The sequence below is a fragment of the Chiloscyllium plagiosum genome, unplaced genomic scaffold, assembly GCF_037043375.1.
Source record: "Chiloscyllium plagiosum isolate Xiang-an unplaced genomic scaffold, Cpla_swu_hap1 HiC_scaffold_10, whole genome shotgun sequence".
In the NCBI taxonomy this organism is placed as follows: domain Eukaryota; kingdom Metazoa; phylum Chordata; class Chondrichthyes; order Orectolobiformes; family Hemiscylliidae; genus Chiloscyllium; species Chiloscyllium plagiosum.
The window spans coordinates 108,819,052-108,841,252 of record NW_028270148.1 but is presented as its reverse complement, the minus strand read 5'-3'; the positions used below and the strand labels follow the sequence as shown (position 1 = coordinate 108,841,252).

Here is a 22,201-nt window from a genome sequence, read left to right as displayed (position 1 = left end):
GCCCTCATGACTACACAAAGCCCCTGACCAATATAGCCGACAAGTCTGTGTCTATATATTTCAGAAAGGGCCGCCATGTCCTATAAAACAGTTCCATTTTCTGGTGCACCATACTCGTGAGGAAGTCCAAGCAGATGTGCTCCATAACTAATCTACGCCACCCTGAGAATCCCGGGGGATTTTCCGACATCCAGCTCATCAGGATGTTCTTCCTCGCCCAAAATGAAAGAATATTAAACAGTTTCTTCCCATGCGTGTCCAAAAAGGTGAGATTCGGCGAAGCCAAGAGGAGGGACACCAGATCGACCTTGACCTCGGTTCCCAAGACCCCTTCCAAAATGCTCGTTATAGTGCCCCAATACCTACGAAGCTTGTGACGTGACCATAAGCAACGAATAAGAGTACCAACATCTGTTTTACGTTTGGGGACGCTCCTGTCTTAAATTTCGCAAGCCGCTCTGGTGCCAAGTAAGCCCTGTGGAGTATCTTCAGCTGCATAACCTGCGTCCTATTGCAAATCGAAATCTTCCTTACGTTCTCCCAAATATCCTCCCACGCCTCTGACGAGATCTCCACCCCCCAATTCCTGAATCCAGATTCCGCACACGCTCAATGACCTTTGAGACACTACCTCCTAATAAATGATAGAGGGTGCTGACCGAGAGAGTACCCATGGACCGAAGTACTCTCCACATCTGACTTACAGGGACTAACCATTAATGTAGACTCTTTCTGTATAAAGTCCTGAATCTGAAAATAATGAAAGAAGTCTCTTCCAGATAGTTCATATTTCTGGCTCAGCTGCTCGAAAGACATCATGACCTCCCCGTTAAATAAATCTCCCAAACAAGAGACTCCTCTGGACTCCTAGAGCCTAAAGCCAGAATCCATCGATCCCGGCCGGAATCCTAACATTCCTGCCATGGGAGTGAAAGGGGAAGGATTTTGTAAATTGTCCTCACCTTATCGCATCATTCTCCATGCTTTAACCGTGTTAAGGACAATCAGGTTTCTGCAATGGTCCATAACAGTCCTCATCTTGTCCATAAACAACAAATTAATGAGGGGGCACTTCGCCTGGGAGGCCTCGATCTCCAGCCAGATTGACCGCGGGTCCTGGCAAGCCCAGTCAGCCACAGAGGATAATAGGGAACTCAACTGATATTTCTTAAAGTCTGGGAAATCTCCTGGGGAAGCTGCAATTTGACAAGCTTAATAAGAGGCCACCTGTGACGTCAGATGAAAGATCCAATCCAAGCCCAGGCAGCATCAAAGGGGGCATTCACATGGGATATAATAAACGAGGAAGAACATTCATTTTGACCAGAGCTATTCTACCCAACCAGGATATCGGAAGATCTTCCCAGCGCTGAAGGCCCTGTCTTATCTCCTCCAGCAACTGCACAAAGTTAGTTTCATATAGGCCACTGTTGGAATATTGCGTGCAATTCTGGTCTCCTTCCTATCAGAAGGATGTTGTGAAACTTGAAAGAGTTCAGAAAAGATTTACAAGGATCTTGCCAGGGTTGGAGGATTTGAGCTATAGGGAGAGGCTGAATAGGCTGGGGCTGTTTTCCCTGAGCATTGGAGGCTGAGGGGTGACCTTATCGAGGTTTAAAAAATTATGAGGGGCATGGATAGGGTAAACAGGCAAAGTCATTTCCCTGGGGTGGGGGAGTCCAGAACTAGAGGGCATAGGTTTAGGGTGAGAGGGGAAAGATATAAAAGCGACCTACAGGGCAACTTTTTCACGTAGAGGGTGGTACGTGTATGGAATGAGCTGCCAGAGGATGTGGTGGAGGCTGGTACAGTTGCAACATTTAAGAGGCATTTGGATGGGTATATGAACAAGAAGGGTTTGGAGGGATCTGGGCCAGCTGCTGACAGGTGGGACTAGATTGGACTGGGATATTTGAGGATCGCAAATGTGGTTCCCCTGTTCAAGAAGGGGAGTAGAGACAACCCTGGTAATTATAGACCAGTGAGCCTTACTTCAGTTGTTGGTAAAGTGTTGGAAAAGGTTATAAGAGATAGGATTTATAATCATCTAGAAAAGAATAATTTGATTAGGGATAGTCAGCACGGTTTTGTGAAGGGTAGGTAGTGCCTCACAAACCTTAATGAGTTCTTTGAGAAGGTGACCAAACAGGTAGATGAGAGTAAACCGGTTGATGCGGTGTATATGGATTTCAGCAAGGCGTTCAATAGGGTTCCCCACAGTAGGCTATTGTACAAAATGCGGAGGAATGGGATTGTGGGAGATATAACAGTTTGGATCAGTAATTGGCTTGCTGAAAGAAGACAGAGAGTGGTGGTTGATGGGAAATGTTCATCCTGGAGTCCAGTTACCAGTGGTGTACCGCAAGGGTCGGTGTTGGGTCCACTGCTGTTCGTCATTTTTATAAACGACCTGGATGAGGGCGTAGAAGGGTGGGTTAGTAAATTTGCAGACGACACTAAGGCCCGTGGAGTTGTGTATAGTGACGAAGGATGTTTTAGGTTACAGAGAGATATAGATAAGCTGCAGAGCTGGGCTGAGAGGTGGCAAATGGAATTTAATGCGGACAAGTGTGAGGTGATTTGGTCAGAGTTACCGGAATGCAATGTACTGGGCTAATGGTAAGATCCTTGGTAGTGTAGATGAGCAGAGAGATCTCGGTGTCCAGGTACACAGATCCTTGAAAATTGCCACCCAGGTTGACAGGGTTGTTAAGAAGGCATACAGTGTTTTAGCTTTTATTAATAGAGGGATCGAGTTCAGGAACCATGAGGTTATGCTACAGCTGTACAAAACTCTGGTGCGGCCGCACTTGGAGTATTGTGTACAGTTCCGGTCACCACATTATAAGAAGGATGTGGAAGCTTTGGAAAGAGTGCAGGGGAGATTTACTAGGATGTTGCCTGGTATGGAGGGGAGATCTTATGAGGAAAGGCTGAGGGACTTGAGGCTGTTTTCGTTGGAGAGAAGAAGGTTGAGAGGTGACTTAATAGAGACATATAAGATAATCAGAGGGTTAGATAGGGTGGACAGGGAGAGCCTTTTTCCAAGTATGGTGATAGCGAGCACAAGGGGGGACAGCTTTAAATTGATGGGTGATAGATATAGGACAGATGTCAGAGGTAGTTTCTTTACTCAGAGAGTGGTAAGTGTATGCCTGCAATGGTAGTAGATGCTCCTCTCTCCCCACCCCCACCCTCCTCTAGCTTATCTCTCCACGCTTCAGGCTCTCTGCCTTTATTCCTGATGAAGGGCTTTTGCTCAAAACATCGATTTTGCTGAAGCTCCTCGATGCTGCCTGAACTGCTGTGCTCTTCCAGCACCATTGATCCAGAATGGTAGTAGATTCACCAACTTTAAGTGCATTTAAGTTGTCATTGGACAAGCATATGGACATACATGGAATAGTGTAGGTTAGATGGACTTCAGATTGGTATGACTAGTCGGCGCAACATTGAGGGCCAAAGGGCCTGTGCTGCGCTGTAATGTTCTATGTTCTATATCTGGTTGGCATGGCCAGGTTAGACCGGAGGGTCTGTTTCCATACTGTACATCTCTATGACTCTAATTGATGGAAGGCTGGGATGATAAAAATGCCTACATATAGGAAACCTCTCTGTGACCACCTGAAAGGGAAACGGGTTCCACCCCCAAGATCGGGTACTCTGACAAGACCCCCCACAGGCATGGCCTCCGACTTCATAAAATTGATTTTATATCCCGAGACAGAACCAAATAGATTAATCACTTGTATTAAACAGGGCACAGATATTGTTGGGTTAGTTAGAAAGAGAAGAACATCATCTGCGTAAAAGGTGATCTTGTGCCCTCCTGATCCTACCTCCTGGGCAATTATATTGGGGTCCCTCTGGATGGCCTCTGTCAATGGCTCAATCACTAATGTAATGGTGAAAGGGGGCACCTTTGTAAGCTGCCTCGACCAATACGAAAATTGTCAAACTATATACCATTAGTGAGAACCGCTGTCTTAGGGTCACTGTATAACACTGCCACCCATCTGGCAAAGACCCCTCCAAGACCAAACTGCTCCAGGATATAAAAGAGGTACAGCCACTCCACCCGGTCAAACACTTTCTCTGCATCCAGGGAGACTACCAAGCCCGGAATCAACCCTTGCTTGCGTACCTGAACCCTATTTACTACTCTTGTCATGTTGTTAGAAGTCTGCGGCCCCTAATAAACCTGTCTGGTCCTCCTTTACGATGAAGGGCAAAACCCTCTCCAACCCCAATGCCAGCATTTCCAACAACATTTTAAAATTCAAGTTTAATAACGATATGGGCCTGTACGAAGTAGAATCCTCTGGGGCTTTCCCTCTCTTGAGAATGAGAGAAATATTTGCTTCTCTCAGAGAGGATGGGAGGCAGTTGAATAATTGTACATACCCAACATTGGCCCGGCCAGCATGTCTATGAACTCCTTATAAAACTCACTCCGAAATCTGTCTGGGCCCGGAGCTTTACCGCTCTGGAGCTGCCTCACTACCTCCTGTATCTCTTGGATTGTCAGAGGGGCATTCAAAAGAGGCACCTGCTCTGACGTTACACCTGGGAGGTCTAGGGTCTTAAAAAAGGACTCTATCTTCGCCAATCTGTCCTCACAGCCTTCTTTCTGGCCAGGTGCGCCAGATGTCTACCCGGTTTATCACCAGACTCGGATAACCTCTGTTTCGCAAAGGAAATCTCCCTCCTTGCTGTCTGGGTGGGCGCAGCATTCTGAGCAGCCCTGAGGGCTGTAATCCACTGCAACTTGGTTACAGACGGTCTGTCAAAGTATACTGTCTCAGCTGCCTTCAGGCAAGCCTGAAGCACGGGCTAATGCTCTCCCCTCTGCCGCTTCCGGGTCGCTGAGTAAGAAATAATCAAACCCCTTGCATAGGCCTTGGCAGTGTACCAGAGCATCGACAGATTACTGGTCGTACCGAATTAATGTCCCAAAACATCTTAAATTACCACGTAAAATACTCAGTAAACTTGCTATCCTTCAGGAGGAAAGGATCCATGCGTTAATGCCATGCGCCTGTCCCATCACCCCGGCCTTAACCTTCATGTACACTGCCGCATGATCAGAAATGGCTATGTTCCCAATTCTGCAGGACAGCACTGAATTCAAAAAGGCCGATGGGGGCAAAAAACATGTCAATCTGAGTATAGCACTTCTGTGGGTTAGAGAAAAAGGTGAAGTCTCTCCCCTCAGGATGAAGACATCTCCACTCATTCACCAATCCCAGCCTCCCTGAAATGTTCGCATTTCTAATAAGAGCTGAAATGTTAATTGTGTTTCTCTCTTCAAAGATGCTGCTCTAACTTATTAAGTATTTTCAGAACTTTATGTTTTCATTTATTATGCCTCTCTGGGGTAGTGCGCTAGAAATCAAGCTCCAATATTCCCCGACTTACAAGAAAAATTTGCAAAATATTATCAAAGGATTCAACTCCACAATTTATGTTTCTAATAAACTCAGGTTAGTAGAAAACAGAATCCAGGTTTCTGTGCTTAACACAAATTATTATTTATTACAAATAGATAAAGTCTGATCGAAGGTAAAAGAAAGAATGAATTGTCTACTTTTAATTCTGTAGTTAAAACGTTACCTAGCTGCTAAAACTCCTCCACACACAGAATCATAGAGATGTATAGCATGGAAACAGATTCCCTTCGGTTCAACTCATCCATGCCAACTAGATATCGTAAATGAATCTAGTCCCATTTGCCAGTGCAAACCCTCCAAACCCTTCTTATTCATATACCCATCCAGGTGTCTTTTAAAACTTGTAACTGTATTAGCCTCCACCACTTTCTCTGGCAGCTCATTAAATGCATGCACCATCACTTGCGTGAAAAAGTTGCCCCTTAGGTCTCTTTTATATCTTTCCCCTCTCACCCTATACCTATGCCCTCTAGATCTGGACTTCCCGATGCCAGGAAAAAGACTTTGCCTATTTACCCTATCCATGTCCCTCTTGATTTTATAAACCTCTATCAGGTCACCCCTCAGCCTCTGACGCTCCAGGGAAAACAGCCCCAGCCTGTTCAGCCTCTCCCTACAGCTCAAACCCTCCAACCCTGGCAACATCCTTTTGTAAATCTTTTCTGAACCCTTTCAAGTTTCACAACATCTTTCCGATAGGAGAGACACAAAAAAAAATGGTGTTGTGGATGGAAGGAAAATTATACTGAGGAAATTTACAATGTTTAAAAGGCATTTGGATCAGTATATAAATAGGAAAGGTTTGGATTGATATAGGCCAAGTGCAGGCAGGTGGGACTAGTTTAGTTTGGGGTTATGGTCAATGTGGATTTGTTGGACTGAAGGGTCTGTTTCCATGCTGTATGACTCTGACTCTATGATTCAGTGAAAAAGCTGAATGGCGCCAGTTCGGGATTTGATCGGAAAGCTTTCTCTTGTTTCCCAAGTCCTTTAGTTCGCTGAGCTTTTCCTTTGCATTCTTTCACTTCTCCACAGGAGGCACACAGTGACTGGTTCACAAATTATAAAGTCTCTGATTTCTTGGCTAAAGGCAACAGCTCACAATAACTGGTGAAAGGAAACAGACAACTTTCTTCAGCTTCATGAATTTTACTGGAGGTCGACTTAAGACTCTCAAAGTGGAGGACAGATTTTGAAAATACTAAACCCTTGACTAAACTGTTCATTTCCTTCTGAGATGAGGAAAAGTTGGCGTCAAGAGTTGTTCATCAGCTTACCTTGCCTCCTTGCCACCCTATTCCTTGACCTCACCTTGCCCCCTTGCCAGGTGAAAGTGAGGACTGCAGATGCTGCACATTAGAGTCATAGAGATGCACATCAAGGAAACAGACCCTTCAGTCCAACCCGTCCATTCCAATCAGATATCCCAACCCAATCTAGTCTCATCTGCCAGCACCCAGCCCATATCCCTCCAAACCCTTCCTATTCATATACCCATCCAAATGCCTCTTAAATGTTGCAATTGTACCAGCCTCCACCACTTCCTCTACAGTTCATTCCATACACGTACCACTTTCTGCGTGAAAAAGTTGCCCTTAGGTCTCTTTTAAATCTTTTCCCTCTCACCCTAAACCTATGCCCTCTCATTCTGGATTCCCCGACCCCAGGGAAAATAATTTGTCTATTTATCCAATCCTTGCCCCGCATGATTTTATAAACCTCGATAAGGTCATCCCTCAGCCTCCAATGCTCCAGGGAAAACAGCCCCAGCCTATTCATCCTCTCCCTATAGCTCAAAACCTCCAACCCTGGCAACATCCTTGCAAATCTTTTCTGAACCCTTTCAAGTTTCACAACTTCCTTCTGATAGGACGCAATATTCCAAAAATGGCCTAACCAATGTCCTGTACAGCCGCAACATGACAGTTCATGCACTCAATACTCTGACCAATAAAGGAAAGCATACCAAATACCTTCTTCACTATCATATTGACCGGCGATTTCACTTTCAGGGATCTATAAACCTGCACTCCAAGGTCTCTTTGTTCAGCAAAACTCTCTTTGACCTTACCATTAAGTGTATAAGTTCTGCTAAGATTTGCTTTCCCAAAATGCAGCACCTTGCATTTATCTAAATTAAACCCCATCTGCCACTTCTCAGCCCATTGGTCAAGAGTGTGGAGCTGGAAAAGCACAGCAGGTCAGGCAGCATCCGAGAAGCAGGAGAATCGATGTTTCGGGCAAAAGCCCTTCATCAGGAATGTCTCCCTGCCACCCTATCCCTTTACCTCATCTTGCCTCCTTGGTACGCTATCCCTTTAACTCACCACCCTTCCAAATCCCTGTACCAAACACACAGAAAAGCTGTTTAAATGTTTGACAGCCCCTTGGTGTGTCAGTAAATGATCGAAGCTGCTGTAAAGCCACAGGTCCTGCTGTACAAAGGGGCACAGCCTGGCCTGTCCCTGATGGTACGACGCAGCTAGGAATGAGCTGGATTAAAGGGAGACTGCACAATTCTGAAGCCTCCAACATCCAGCGTTGGCCCCAGAGAGTCCAACGCAGGGTAGAACCATGAACGCTCTCAGAAAATCTGGGCTGATATTTTTGATCTGGAGACATGACTTTGTCAGTTGAATTTGGATTGTGCAATAAGAGAAACAGGTGCCGTGTGTTCAAGTGAGGGTGTTGACCTGAAATCGGAAAATTATCAAGATTTTAAATGAGCAAAATATTCAAAAGAGCTACTGCATAGCCTAATAATTAATCAGGTCTTGTCATCAATTGCCTTTAAGTCAACAGCACGAGTGGGATTAGCTAAATTGAGTAACCTTTAGGACCACAAGGAAGAACTCAACACAGCAGGGTTAGTTCACAGTTTTTTATAAAATCTTCCTTTTGTTATTTATTTGTAGGATGTGGGTGTCACTGGCTGGGTCAGCATTTATTGCCCATCCCTACTTGCCCCATGAGAAGGTCAGGGTGAGCTGTCCTTCATAGAGTTGTACAGCATGGAAACAGACCCTTCGGTCCAACCCGTCCATGCTGACCAGATATCCCAACCCAATCTAGTCCCACCTGCCAGCACCCGGCCCATATCCCTCCAAACCCTTCCTATTCATATACCCATCCAAATGCCTCTTAAATGTTGCGATTGTACCAGCCTCCACCACTTTTTCTGCAGCTCAATCCAGACAGGCACCACCCTCTGCGTGAAAAAGTTGCCCCTTAGTCTCTCACCCTCTCACCCTAAACCTATGCCCTATAGTTCTGGACTCCCCCACCCCAGGGAAAAGACTTTGTCCATTTATCCCATCCATGCCCCTCATAATTTTGTAAACCTCTATAAGGTCACCCCTCTATAAGGTCAACCCTCCAGGGAAAAAAAACCCAGCCTATTCAACCTCTCCTTGTAGCTCAAACCCTCCAACCCAGGCAACATCCTTGTAAATCTTTTCTGAACCCTTTCAAGTTTCACAACATCTTTCCGATAGGAAGGAGACCAGAATTGTATGCAATATTCCAACAGTGGCCGAACCAATGACCTGTACAGCCATAACATGTCCTCCTAACTCCTGTACTCAATACTCTGACCAATGAAGGAAAGCATACCAAACGCCTTCTTCACTATCCTATCTACCTGCGACTCCACTTTCAAGGAGCTATGAACCTGCTCTCCAAGGTCTCATTGTTCAGCAACACTCCCTAGGACCTTACCATTAAGTGTACAAGTCCTGCTAAGATCTGCTTTCCCAAAATGCAGCATCTCGCATTTATCTGAATTAAACTCAATGTGCTACTTCTCAGCCCATTGGCCCATCTGGTCCAGATCCTGTTGTAATCTGAGGTAACCTTCTTCGCTGTCCACCACAACTTCAATTTTGGTGTCATCTGCAAACTTACTAACCATACCTCTTATGCTCGCATACAAATCATTTATGTAAATGACAAAAAGTAGAGGACGCAGCACTGATCCTTGTGGCACTCCACCGGGCACAGACTTCCAGTCTGAGAAACAACCCTCCACCACCACCCTGTGTCTTCTACCTTTGAGCCAGTTCTGTATCCAAATGGCTAATTCTCCCTGTATTCCGTGAGATCTAACTTTGCTAACCAGTCTCCCATGGGGAACCTTGTCGAACGCCTTACTGAAGTCCATACAGATCACGTCTACTGCTCTACCCTCACCAATCCTCTTTGTTACTTCTTCAAAAAACTCAATCAAGTTTGTGAGACACGATTTCCCACGCACAAAGCCATGTTGACTATCCCTGATCAGTTCTTGCCTTTCCAAATACATGTACATCCTGTTCCTCAGGATTCCCTCCAACAACTTGCCCACCACCGAGGTCAGGCTCACTGGTCTATAGTTCCATGGCTTGTCCTTACCATTCTTCTTAAAGAGTGGCACCACGTTAGCCAACCTCCAGTCTTCTGGCACTTCACCTGTGAGTATTGATGATACAAATATCTCAGCAAGAGGCCCAGCAATCACTTCTCTAGCTTCCCACAGAGCTCTAGGGTACACCTGATCAGGTAGGAGAAAGTGAGGACTGCAGATGCTGGAGTACCAGAGTTGAAAAATGTGGTGCTGGAGAAGCACAGCAGGCCAGGCAACATCCGAGGAGCAGGAGATGAGGAGCAGGAGAATCGACGTTTCGGGCATAAGCCCTTCTTCGGGAATGAGGCCGGTGTGCCAAGATCTCCCATCAACTGCCTCCAACCTCACAGTCCCACAACCCCGCACTGCCCGTTTCTACCTCCTGACCAAAATCCATAAACCCGACTGCCCCGGCCGACCGATTGTCTCAGCCTGCTCCTGCCCCACCGAACTCATCTTTGCATACCTGGACACTGTCCTGTCCCCCTTAGTCCAAGAACTCCCCACATACGTTCGGGACACCACCCATGCCCTCCACCTCCTCCATGCTTTTCGCTTCCCCGGCCCCCAACGCCTTATCTTCACCATGGACATCCAGTCCCTGTACACCTCCATCCCCCATCATGAAGGCCTCAAAGCCCTTCGCTTCTTCCTTTCCCGCCGACCCAACCAGTATCCTTCCACTGACACCCTCCTTCACTTGTCCTCACTCTTAACAACTTCTCCTTCCAATCCTCCCACTTCCTCCAAACCAAATGAGTAGCCATGGGCATCCGCATGGGCCCCAGCTATGCCTGCCTCTTCATCGGATATGTGGAACAGTCCATCTTCCACAGCTACACAGGCACCACCCCGCACCTTTTCCTCCGCTACATCCATGATTGTATTGGCGCTAACTTGTGCTCCCACGAAGAGATTGAACAGTTCATCCACTTTACTAACACCTTCCACCCCGACCTCAAATTTACCTGGACCATCTCAGACTCCTCCCTCCCCTTCCTAGACCTCTCCATTTCTATCTCGGGCGACCGACTCAACACAGACATTTACTACAAACCGACCGACTCCCACAGCTACCTCGATTACACCTCCTCCCACCCTACCCCCTGTAAAAACGCCATCCCATACTCCCAATTCCTCCCCCTCTTCCTCATCTGCTCCCAGGAGGACCAATTCCACTACCGAACAACTCAAATGGCCTCCTTCTTCAAAGACTGCAATTTCCCCCCAGGCGTGGTCGACGATGCTCTCCACTGCATCTCCTCCACTTCCCGCACCTCCGTCCTTGAACCCTGCCCCTCCAATCGCCACCAGGACAGAACCCAGCTGGTCCTCACCTTCCACCCCACCAACCTCCGGATACATCGTATCATCCTTCGTCATTTCCGCCACCTCCAGACAAACCCCACCACCAAGGATATATTTCCCTCCCCTCCCCTATTAGCATTCAGGAGAGACCACTCCCTCCACGGCTCCCTCGTCAGGTCCACACCCCTCACCAACCCAACCTCCACTCCCAGCACCTTCCCCTGCAACCACAAGAAATGCAAAACTTGCGCCCACACCTCCCCTCTCACCTCCCTCCAAGGCCCCAATGGATCCTTCTATATCCGCCGCAAATTCACCTGCACCTCCACACACATCATTTACTGCATCCGCTGCACCCGATGTGGTCTCCTCTACATTGGGGAGACAGGCCGCCTACTTGCGGAACATTTCAGGGAACACCTCTGGGACACCCGCACCAACCAACCCAACCGCCCCGTGGCGGAACACTTTAAGCTCCCCCTCCCACTCCACCAAGGACATGCAGGTCCTTGGCCTCCTCCATCGCCAGACCCTGACCACACGATGCCTGGAGGAAGAGTGCCTCATCTTCCTCCTAGGAACCCTCCAACCACACGGGATGAATGTAGATTTCTCCAGCTTCCTCATTTCCCCTCCCCCCACCTTATCTCAGTCTCAATCCTCGGATTCAGCACCACCCTCTTGACCTGCAATCTTCTCCCCGACCTCTCCGCCCCCACCCCCTCTCCGACCTATCACCCTCACCTCCTTCCACCTATCGTATTCCCAGCGCCCCTCCCCCAAATTGCCTCCCCCCCCCTACCTTTTAACTCAGCCCGTTTGGCACATCAGCCTCATTCCTGAAGAAGGGCTTATGCCCGAAACATCGATTCTCCTGCTCCCCGGATGCTGCCTGGCCTGCTGTGTTTTTCCAGCACCACATTTTTCTACACCTGATCAGGTCCTGGGGATTTATCCACCTTAATGCGTTTCAAGACGTCCAGCACTTTCTCCTCTGTAATATGGTCATTTTTCAAGGTGTCACCATCTATTTCCCTACATTCTATATCTTCCATGTCCTTTTCCACACTAAATACTGATGCAAAATGCTCATTTAGTATCTCCCATTTTCTGCGATTCCACACAAAGGCCGCCTTGCTGATCTTTGAGGGGCCCTATTCTCTCCCTAGTTACCCTTTTGTCTTTAATGTATTTGTAAAAACCATTTGGATTCTCCTTAATTCTATTTGCTAAAGCTTTCTCTTGTCCTCTTTTTGTCCTCCTGATTTCCCTCTTAGGATACCCCTACTGCCTTTGTACTCTTCTAAGGATTCACTCGATCTATCCTGTCTATACCTGACATATGCTTCCTTCTTTTTCTTAACCAAACCCTCAATTTCTTTAGTCATCCAGCATTCCCTATACCTACCAGCCTTCACTTTCACCCTAACAGCCTTCTTGAACTTTTGCGGTCCATTTGCTGTAGGTTGACCCACAATGCCATTAGGGAGGGAATTCCAGGATTTTGACCCAAGAACAGTGAAGGAACGGTGATATAATTCCAAGTCAGGATGGTGAGTGGCTCAGAGGGGCCCTTGTAGGTAATGGTGCTCCCATGGATCTGCTGCCCTCGTCCTTCTAGGTGCAAGTGGTCATCGGTTTGGAAGGAGCTGTCTGAGGATATTTGGTGAATTTCTGCAGTGCATCTTGTAGATGGTTCACACTGTTGCTACTGAGCGTCAGTGCTGGAGGGAGTGAATGTTTATGGGCATGGTGCCAATTAAGTGGGCTGCTTTATTCTGGATGGTGTCAAGCTTCTTGAGTGTTGTACAATACATTATAGCACAGGACCAGGCCCTTTAGCCCACCAAGCCTGCACCAATTCCTATTCCTTATTTAGAGCCACTACTTATTGCCCATCCACTATATCTATCCCTCTGTTCCCCTCATGTTCATGTCCATCGTGTGCCTTAAACATTGTTAACACTGCTTCCACTACCTCCAATGGCAGTGCATTCCAGGCACCCACCACTCTCCCTGCACGTCTTCCCTAAATGTTCCCCCTCTCACTTTGAACCTGTGCCCTCTTGCAGTTGAACTTTCCACCCTGAGAAAAAAGTCTCCGACCTTCCCCCCAATCTGCACCTCTCATAATCTTGTAGACCTCTATCAGGTCGCCCCTCTGTTTTTCCAGTGAAAATGATGCAAGTTTATCCAAACTCTCCTCATAACTAAAACCACATTCCTGATGAGGGGCTTATGCCCGAAACATCAACTCTCCTATTCCTCGGATGCTGCCTGAACTGCTGTGCTTTTCCAGCGCCATACTTTTTGACTCATAACTAAACCCCTCCAGACCAGGCAACATCCGTGCACTGTCTCCGAAGCATCCACGTCCTTCTGGTAGTATGGTGACCAGAACTGCATGTAACGTTCCAAATGAGTTGTTGGGAGCTGCATTCACCCGGGCAAGCAGGGAGCATTCGGTCACACTCCTGACTTGTTCCTTGTGGATAGGACTGGGCTTTGAGGAGACAGGAGGTGAGGAATACTGCAGTATTCCCAGCGTCTGAGCCGATTCTTGTCAGCATGTATAGCCCAGGATATTGATACCTTGAAACATATTTCGGTTGTCATGGTAAATCCGTGAGTGATGACTGGTTCCTCCTCCGTTGAGCGGCCCTTCCAGCAGTCCAGCTCCACACACCGACACCCTGCCAGCAGCACCTGACGGTACATTTCCACAGAAGAGTTTCCAGCGAGCTGTCCGGCTGTGAGAACCCAACGCAAGACAGAAATAATCAGTTAGCTCCAGTGAGGACAAATTGAGCCTGCAACATTTAGCATCACTCCCAGCCATGGTAAATACAAGGCAGGATAACAGCACGAAGATTCCATCAAAGTGCAGAATGGTGGAATCGGGCAGAACAGAAGAGGCTCTTCAGCCCATCAAGCCTGTACTGTCAAAGATAGAAAACTACCCACCGTTGAGCCACTTTCCTGAATAGATTTGAATGGCATGTTAAGTGATTGGTGAGGGGGAGGGGTCAAAGGACATGAGTAATCACTAAATGTACAGTAGCAATAGAACATTAAAAAAAAATAGCAGTGAGGATCGGCCATGTTTGCTCTGCTATTTAATAAGACCGAGCTTTTATATAAAATCCACTGTTCCGCCCTTTCCACACTTTCTTTGCTTCCTTAATACCCAATGATTTATTGATCGCACTCTGGAATGTATTCAGTGACTGAACATCCAGCTTTCCAGGGTAAAGAATTAGAAATAAGCAGCACCCACTGAGGATGAAATATTTCCCCATCTCAGTCCTAAAGAGCCATCCTCTGATCCCTGAGGTTCCCAGGTATAGACACACCTTGGAGAGGGGAAAGCACATCTCAGCTTCTACCCTGTTGAGCCCCCAGTCTGTAATCCACAAACTGGCGTTTTGAAATGTCACGTAAGCTAATGCCGTATTTAGTGACGCTGGTGGCAGTTACCAGTGATCCCTGTAATTTGCTCTCTGGTTGCTTGGCAATGACTTCTGGAACTGGAAATGAACTTTGAAGAAATTACCCAGTAATGCAGGAAGCTGTTTGGCTTCAAGTAAAAATGCAGAGATTTCTCGAACAATTTTTGGAGAAACATAGTAGGTCTAGCAACATCTGTGGAGAGAGAAAGCAGAGCTGATATTTTCAAATCCAATGACGCCTCTTTAGAACTGGAAATGTCACCACAAAATGCCGACCCTGCTTTCTCTCCACGGATGCTGCCAGAGCTGTTGAGTTTCCGTTTTTGTTTCAGAACTCTAGCAAGGGTGGTACAGTGGCTTAGTGGTTAGCACTACTGCCTCACAGCAGCAGGGACTGGGGTTCAATTCCAGCCTCGGGCGACGGTTGGTGTGGAGTTTGCACATTCTCCCTGTGTCTGTGTGGGTTCCCTCCGGGTGCCCTGGTTTCCTCCCACAGTCTAAGATGTGCATGTTAGGATGGATTGGCCATGCTAAATTGCCCCATAGTGTTCAGGGATGTGTAGGTTAGGTGCATTCATCAGGGGTAAATATAGGGAAATGGGTTTGGGTGGGTGACTCTTAAGAGGGTTGGTGTGGACTTGTTGGGCCGAATGGCCTGTTACCACACTGCAGGGATTTTATCTGCAGTTCTTTGTTTTATTTTAAGAGATTTCTTTGTTCCTTTGTGGGATGTGGGCATCACTAGCTAGTTAAGGCCATGCCCAGAAGTCAGTTAGGATTGACCACATTGTTATGTGTCTGGAGTCACAAGTAGGCCAGATCAGGTTAGGATAGCAGATTTCCTCCCCTCAACAACATTGGTTAAGCAGATGGGTTTTGCAACAATCACTAATAGTTGCATGGTCACCATTAGCGTCATTTTTTTAATTCCAGATTTTTATTGAATTCAAATTCTACTGTGAGTCATGGTGGAATTTGATCCCATGTTCCCAGAATATCTGCCTGAGTTTTTGGGTTATCATTCCAATAATGTTTCTCCAAGAGCAGCTCCTTCCCTATTCCATGAATCACTGTCTTAGAATTTCATCATTTGCAAATCAAAACAAAGGAACTGTCCACTGATATGATTTTTGTATTTAATAATAGTGTCCAAGATCACAAACAAATTAATTGGAAGGCATGCAATATGGCAATGTGTCAATTCTATGGAATTACTGGGAGCTATTTCAAGGCGGAGAATGGAAGTTTGGTCAAGGGCTGTTCTGGAGTAAAAGAGTCCAGAGTTGTCAAACAGTTAATATTGGGGATGTATAAGAGACCGGAACGGTGGACTGGGTTTTCAGAGTTAATGTCAAAGTGGCATTATGTAATTGCTAAGGAGGATGGTACATCTTCGCTTCAATGGTAACACCAGACTTTGTTGTTAAAGTCTGATCTAGAGATATCTACATGAACGAATGCTGGTTTTAGCAGGAGCTAGGCTCAGGCAAGGACTGAGAAGGGTGTGTCCAGAACCTCTGCAGTTCCACTGAAGGTGCTTCAGTAATTTCGTGCTTTTAAGAGAAGCCAAAGTCAAGCCATGGACCAAATGCAATCTGTATAGTGAATAGCATCACAGCACAATAATAAACTGTCTTCCCAAGATTCTGGATTTGGAAAAAGGCTTCTTTTGATGCCTGGTCATGACTGTTGGGCAGTTCATACTGGCAAATAGAGTGTTAAGTCACCCAACTTTGTTGTAGATGACCCCACCCCGAGACAAACTGCCCCATGCAGTGGCATGGTGGCTCACTGCTGCATCACAATGCCAGGGACTCAGGTTCGATTCCAGCCTCAGTTGACTGTCTGTGTGGACTTTGCACATTCTCCCCATGTCTGCGTGGGGTTTCCTCTGGGTGCTCCAGTTTCCTCCCGTAGTCCAATGTGCACGTTGGGTGGATTTGCCATGCTAAATTGCCCCATAGTGTCTGGAATGCGTGGGTTAGGTGGATTGGCCGTGGGAAATGCAGGGATAGGGTAGGGACATAGGTCTGGGTGGGATGCTTTTCAGAAGGGCGGTGTGGACTCGATGGACTGAATAGCTTGCTTCCACACTGTAGAGATTCTATCACTGCGACATGGATGAGTCATTCAATCCCCAGTTACCCAGTATCCGTACCTTCATGAGCAGCTAAACGGTGGGTGTCGGGGGGTTAATAATGAGTGCAAGGATACTGAAGGTCATTCTGGTGCTCCCTCATCCCTGCGTTAGGAAAAGCCGACCTCTCTCGATCTCTTACCTGTGAGGTAGGTGTTATGTGACGAGTTGATGAAATAGTGCGACAGGGGTTGAGTCATATCCTCACTCAGATCCAATTTCTCTGGTGGAATGACTCCGTTCTCATTGCCACTCAAATACTTCTTGAACCCATCGATAGATATGTGCCCTGGAAACAGATAAGAGAGAGAAATTCTAAAGGTACACCAATTCAACCAAACTGTACCTCTGAATGCAGAATGCCCCAGCATTTTCCTTATTGGACCAGGTTCAGCCAATTCCCCGGGTTCCCAGGGATGAACAATTATTGGTGGTAATGCAGGAATATAGGGTTAAGGTTAAAATCAGACCAGCCATGATTTTATCGAATGACGAAGCAGACTGAATGAGCAGTCTTTCTCCTTGTTTTTACATACAAATACAAGTGGAATCATCATCATCAAGTTGGTCTGAATTTTTATCTCCAAGTCAAACATTCAACAACCAGGTTCAACATAACCATGGGAGAGAATTTGTCTCCACTCTTAAATATGTCCATTTTGTTTTACTTCGGAGAACCCACACTTGGTTTAGCAATTCTGGTCTCTCGTGATTCCCCAACCGTAGTGATTGAAACTTGGTCAGCCAAGTGGGCCTCATAAAATTTGGGTTCCCTGACTGGGGCTGTTAACCTGGTCCAATCAGGGAGCCCTGGCAGACAGGAGTGTTCCCTTTTTGATTTCCTCAAAGACCTCCTCCTCTGCTTTTGGTTGCACTTCAGTCCCACGCTCCTGATCTTCGGACACCCTGTACGGAAGGGGGAGGGCAGGTCTGAAGATCTCCTCGTGGGTCTGCTCCTGGGCCTGGTCAAACTGGCCATAAACAGGTCCAGGCAGTGGGCTGTGGAGGGGGTCATTAGGGCCGACTGCCTGCCCCTCTTCTGCGGTTACGTTAGGGCCTGGGTTTCGTTGGAGAAGGAGCACGCGGTGGCCACCAACACCCTGGAGTTGTTCAGGGAGAGGTGGGCGCCGCAGGAAGTGGAGTGTATTATTTCCCCCTTCAACTCTATTTTGATTTAACCCCTGCCCTCCCCTTCACTGTTTGATCACACAGCATTGCCCTTGGATATGAAGGGCATCGCTTGTCACAGGCCACTTGGGTGTTTCCTTTCTTCCTGGTGGTGGGAATTAAAGAAAGATTCATGCACCTTGTGTCTTTCACTGTGTCTCATACCTGCACACACACAACATGGGTGCTGGGGAAAAAAAACAAGCTCTACCGCAGTTAGGCGGTAGTGTGGGGGTAATTAAGCAAAAACAGAAAAAGAAAACAGAAAAAAAAAAGAAATAAACATGAGTGTCAGGGGTTCTATTCACTCTGAGAGCTGGCTGTGAGGGAGCTGGATCAGTGTCAAGGACTCTGCATGTGTAAATAAACAGTGACTTGGTGACGGGACACTGGTCTCTTATTTCACCTGCATGAACAAATCATAATATTCTGCAGGAAAAATTCCCTAATCTTGATGTGCACATATTTAAGTCAAATTAAACTATGCCTGTCTCGCAAGCAGCAGCAATAAAAAAGAAAAAAAAACACAAGCAGGAGTGTCAAGGGTTCTGCTCACTCTCGGAGCCGGTTCTGAGCTAGCTGGGTCAGAGTCATGTAAATAAAGGGTGACTTAATGACAGGATATCGGCCTCTGTGGAGTTATCTCACCAACATTAATTGCGTTGCCGTTTATGGCTGTTCGTTTATCTGTCTGAGCTCTACCCTTATGAACGTTTCACTGTCCTCATTGAAGTGCATGTGACAATAAAGTTGATTCAATTCAATTTGAATGTGACCAGCTCCTTACGAAAGAAAGGAGTGTCACTCTGATGTTCCATGCAGTGCTGGATTGGCTGGTGTGCAGTCTGTAAGTTTTAGAGTTTTAGGGAAGTGAGGGATGGATTAATGGTAAGTGTAAAGAAGAGGTGCTATAGTGAAGTGTGGAGCAATAGTTGTAAGAGAATTTAAAAGAGTAGCATTGTTTCTGGTTGACAGCATCTGCAATTCTTTTGGTTTTTATGAGAGAGGAGAAGGCGTGGACAGACAAAGGAGCAGCTTGGGAGAATCAATAGCTACAACTGGGGATTATTAGTGGCCAATAATGGGTTGTGTGTAACAGCAAACTATGTGATAAAAGAGTCCTGAAGAAGGGTTATACCCAAAACGTTGACTTCTCCGCCTCCTGATGCTGCCTGGCTTGCTGTGTTCTTCCAGCCTCCTGCTTGTCTACCCTGTGATTGCAAAGCCTGGTGAGTGGGATAAGGACAAGGGAGAAGGTGCCTCATACCCTAAACTTGTTGAACTCGATATTGAAAATTGAAAGCGGAAAATGAGGTGCTGTCCTTACAGCTTGTACTGAGCTGCACTACAGCAAGCCTGAGAGAGAGGTGTTGGCCAGGGAACACGATGGTGTGTTGAAGGGGTGGGTAACTGGAACCTCAGGCTCTCTTCTTGCCGGGAGATTATAGATGTTCTGTGAAGCGGTCACTCATTTTAAGCTTCACTTCCCCAATACAGAGGAGACCACAATTCCTACATGTCAGGTTTGGTAACCGTGATACTATTAATTGCTATGGAAATTTATCTGGTTCATGGATGCCCTTGATGGAAGGAAATCTACCATCCACACCTGGCCCAGGTTAATGTGGTTAACTCCATGGCCTAACAAGGCACTCAGTTCAAATACAATTAGGGATGGGAAGACGATGCAAGATGGCGCTGGGTATGGTCGACTCCTTGCGAGCTCCTGCATGCAGATTAGATTAGATTAGATTAGATTAGATTAGATTTAGATTAGATTAGATTAGATTACAGTGTGGAAACAGGCCCTTCGGCCCAACAAGTCCACACCGACCCGCCGAAGCGCAACCCACCCATACCCCTAAATTTACCCCTTACCTAACACTACGGGCAATTTAGTATGGCCAATTCACCTGACCTTGCACATCTTTGGACTGTGGGAGGAAACCGGAGCACCCGGAGGAAACCCAGACAGACACGGAGAGAACGTGCAAACTCCACACAGTCAGTCGCCTGAGGCGGGAATTGAACCCGGGTCTCTGGCGCTGTGAGGCAGCAGTGCTAACCACTGTGCCACCGTGCCGCCCACGATCTAAGTTTTCTATTTCCTACAGTCGTTCTACACTCTTTAAACTTAATAGCAGACTTTTAAAAATTGCTAATAACCATGTTTTATCTAAACTCACAGATTTGAAGCTCCTCTGATACTGAATGGACTCACAAACTCTTAATATTTGTCTGCACCTGAGTTTTTGTTTTTGCTGCTGTTTACCTATTATTTACTATCTATGCTACTTAACTCTGTGATCTGCCTGTATTGCTCGCAAGACAAAGCTTTTCACTGTGTCTCTGTACACTTGACAATTAACTCAATTCAATTCAATTCAATTCATTTCAGTTCAGTGATGTCTATATCCCATCAAAGGATAAAGGCAGCATAAGCTCATATACAGTACAGATTTACCTGAGTGAGGATCCAGGTTCCTATTTCCCCAAGAATGTTCCTTGCTTCTGGAAAGCTAATCATGAGGCAGCCTTGTGATGGACCTGACATTCTAGTGAGATTATGGCATTGTTACCCTCAGAAATACCAGCTGAGCACTGAAGAAAGATTACCAGGATGCAGCACTATGCCTTGACAGGAAGAACCGAACAGCGGGTAAATGAGGAAAACAGTGGGGCAAAGAGAAAGGCATGCAATATCCTTCTCCTGGGGCCAGAGTGGGAGGAGAAGCAAGGGAGAGAGCAAATCGGTGAGGGTGATGTTACCATCACGATGTCCGTTCATGTAAGTTTTTTTTTATTCGTTCACAGGATGAGGGCGTCGCTAGCCAGACCAGCATTTATTGCCCATCCCTAATTGCCCAAAGGGTAGTTGAGAGTCAACCAGATTGTGGTGGGTCTGGAGTCACACATAGTCCAGACCAGGTAAGGATGGCAGTTTCCTTCCCTAAAGGATCTTAGTGATCCAGATGGGTGTTTACAACAATCCACAATGAATTTACTGTTATTATTAGATTCTCAATTCCAGATTTTTAAATAGTATTCAAATTTCACCATCTGCCATTGCGGGATTCCAACCTGGGTCCACAGACCATTATCTGGGTCTTTGGATTTACAGTCCAGTGATAATACCACTAGGCCATTGTTCCCTCTCAGTGATGTGGGAGGTCAGGATTCAGGGGGTTGGAGTGAGGCAATGGAGACTCGAAAGTTAGATGACCACATTTTAAACTTGTCTTTTTTTTTGGTCAAAGGCTGACCCAAAACCTGGTTTGACTGAGCAAAGTCAGTGCTGGATTGGGCAAGCCAGTCCACCTGTAGGGGCCTCAAACAGGCCGTAGGCCCTTCGTTTGACGTCTCTTTCAGGTGTGGGGCTCTCACCATTGTTGATCGAGTGAGTGGAGATGCACTCATCTTTCCCAACTACCATTTTGTGGCCTAGCTACCAGGCCTTGAATTTGAAAAGAACAAAAAGAACACAACATTGAGAAGTATAAGTCTAAGCAGTGGGTTAGGAAGAAGACAGCAGTTGACGAATCAAATGCTTAAAGTACTGGTGAGTGCTTTATGCAGTAGCGAGCACATCGATTGAACAGTCAATTACAGTGATTATTTGTGTAAATAGCCAAATTAATCACTACAATTGAATTCCTCTGTGGAGCTACCAGTTAAAGTTACCCATTAACTCCTCACTGATTTTTCAATACCATTATTTATTTCCCTATATATCTGATTTCCCCAATGTACCAATGTTGACAGAAGGGTACGTTTGGTACAGTGGTAGTGTCCCTACCTCTGGGCTAAAGATTTGACTTCAAGTTCCACTTGCCCCAAAGATGTGTCAGAACATCTCTGAACAGGTTGGTTAGAGAATATCTATCAAAGTCAATAGTAGGACTTTTGTGGTGCAGTGATAATGTCCCTGCCTCAAGCCAGGAGGCCCAGGTTCAAGTATAATATGCTCCACAGGTTTGTCATTCGTCATTAAATTTGATTATTAAAGATATCTGCCAGAATTGGTCATTTCTGAGTCAGATTTATAAACACATGGAAGAATGCTGTGAGTCATGATGTAGCAAGGTAGGAGATGTTGCAAATAGTATTGGCACAAGGTGCCATCTTATAGATGCCCTCAATTATTTAACATTGGCATGGTGGCAAGGTGAGAGATATCTTTGCCACAATACCAAAAGAAAAGTCTTACATTTATTTCTAAAGCTTTTCTTGTTACTTTTTCCTTCTCTTTTATTTCTCTCTTTCTCAATCCTCCATCTTCTTTCGCTTTCTTCGTTCCATTTTTACGGTT

General features: G+C 46.3%; 1 protein-coding gene across 2 annotated transcripts in view; it reads right to left on the bottom strand.

Moving 5' to 3' along the window:
• Positions 1-22,201, bottom strand: part of plcb1 (phospholipase C beta 1) — an 867,193-nt gene that overhangs the window by 241,990 nt on the left and 603,002 nt on the right. For both annotated transcript variants that reach the window (XM_043696584.2, XM_043696585.2), the window contains exons 10-11: positions 16,868-17,014; positions 13,732-13,889 (exon numbers count right to left, since the gene is read on the bottom strand). In XM_043696584.2, coding sequence (XP_043552519.1) covers positions 13,732-13,889; positions 16,868-17,014 — 305 coding nt within the window. The remainder of the gene's footprint in view (positions 1-13,731; positions 13,890-16,867; positions 17,015-22,201) is intronic.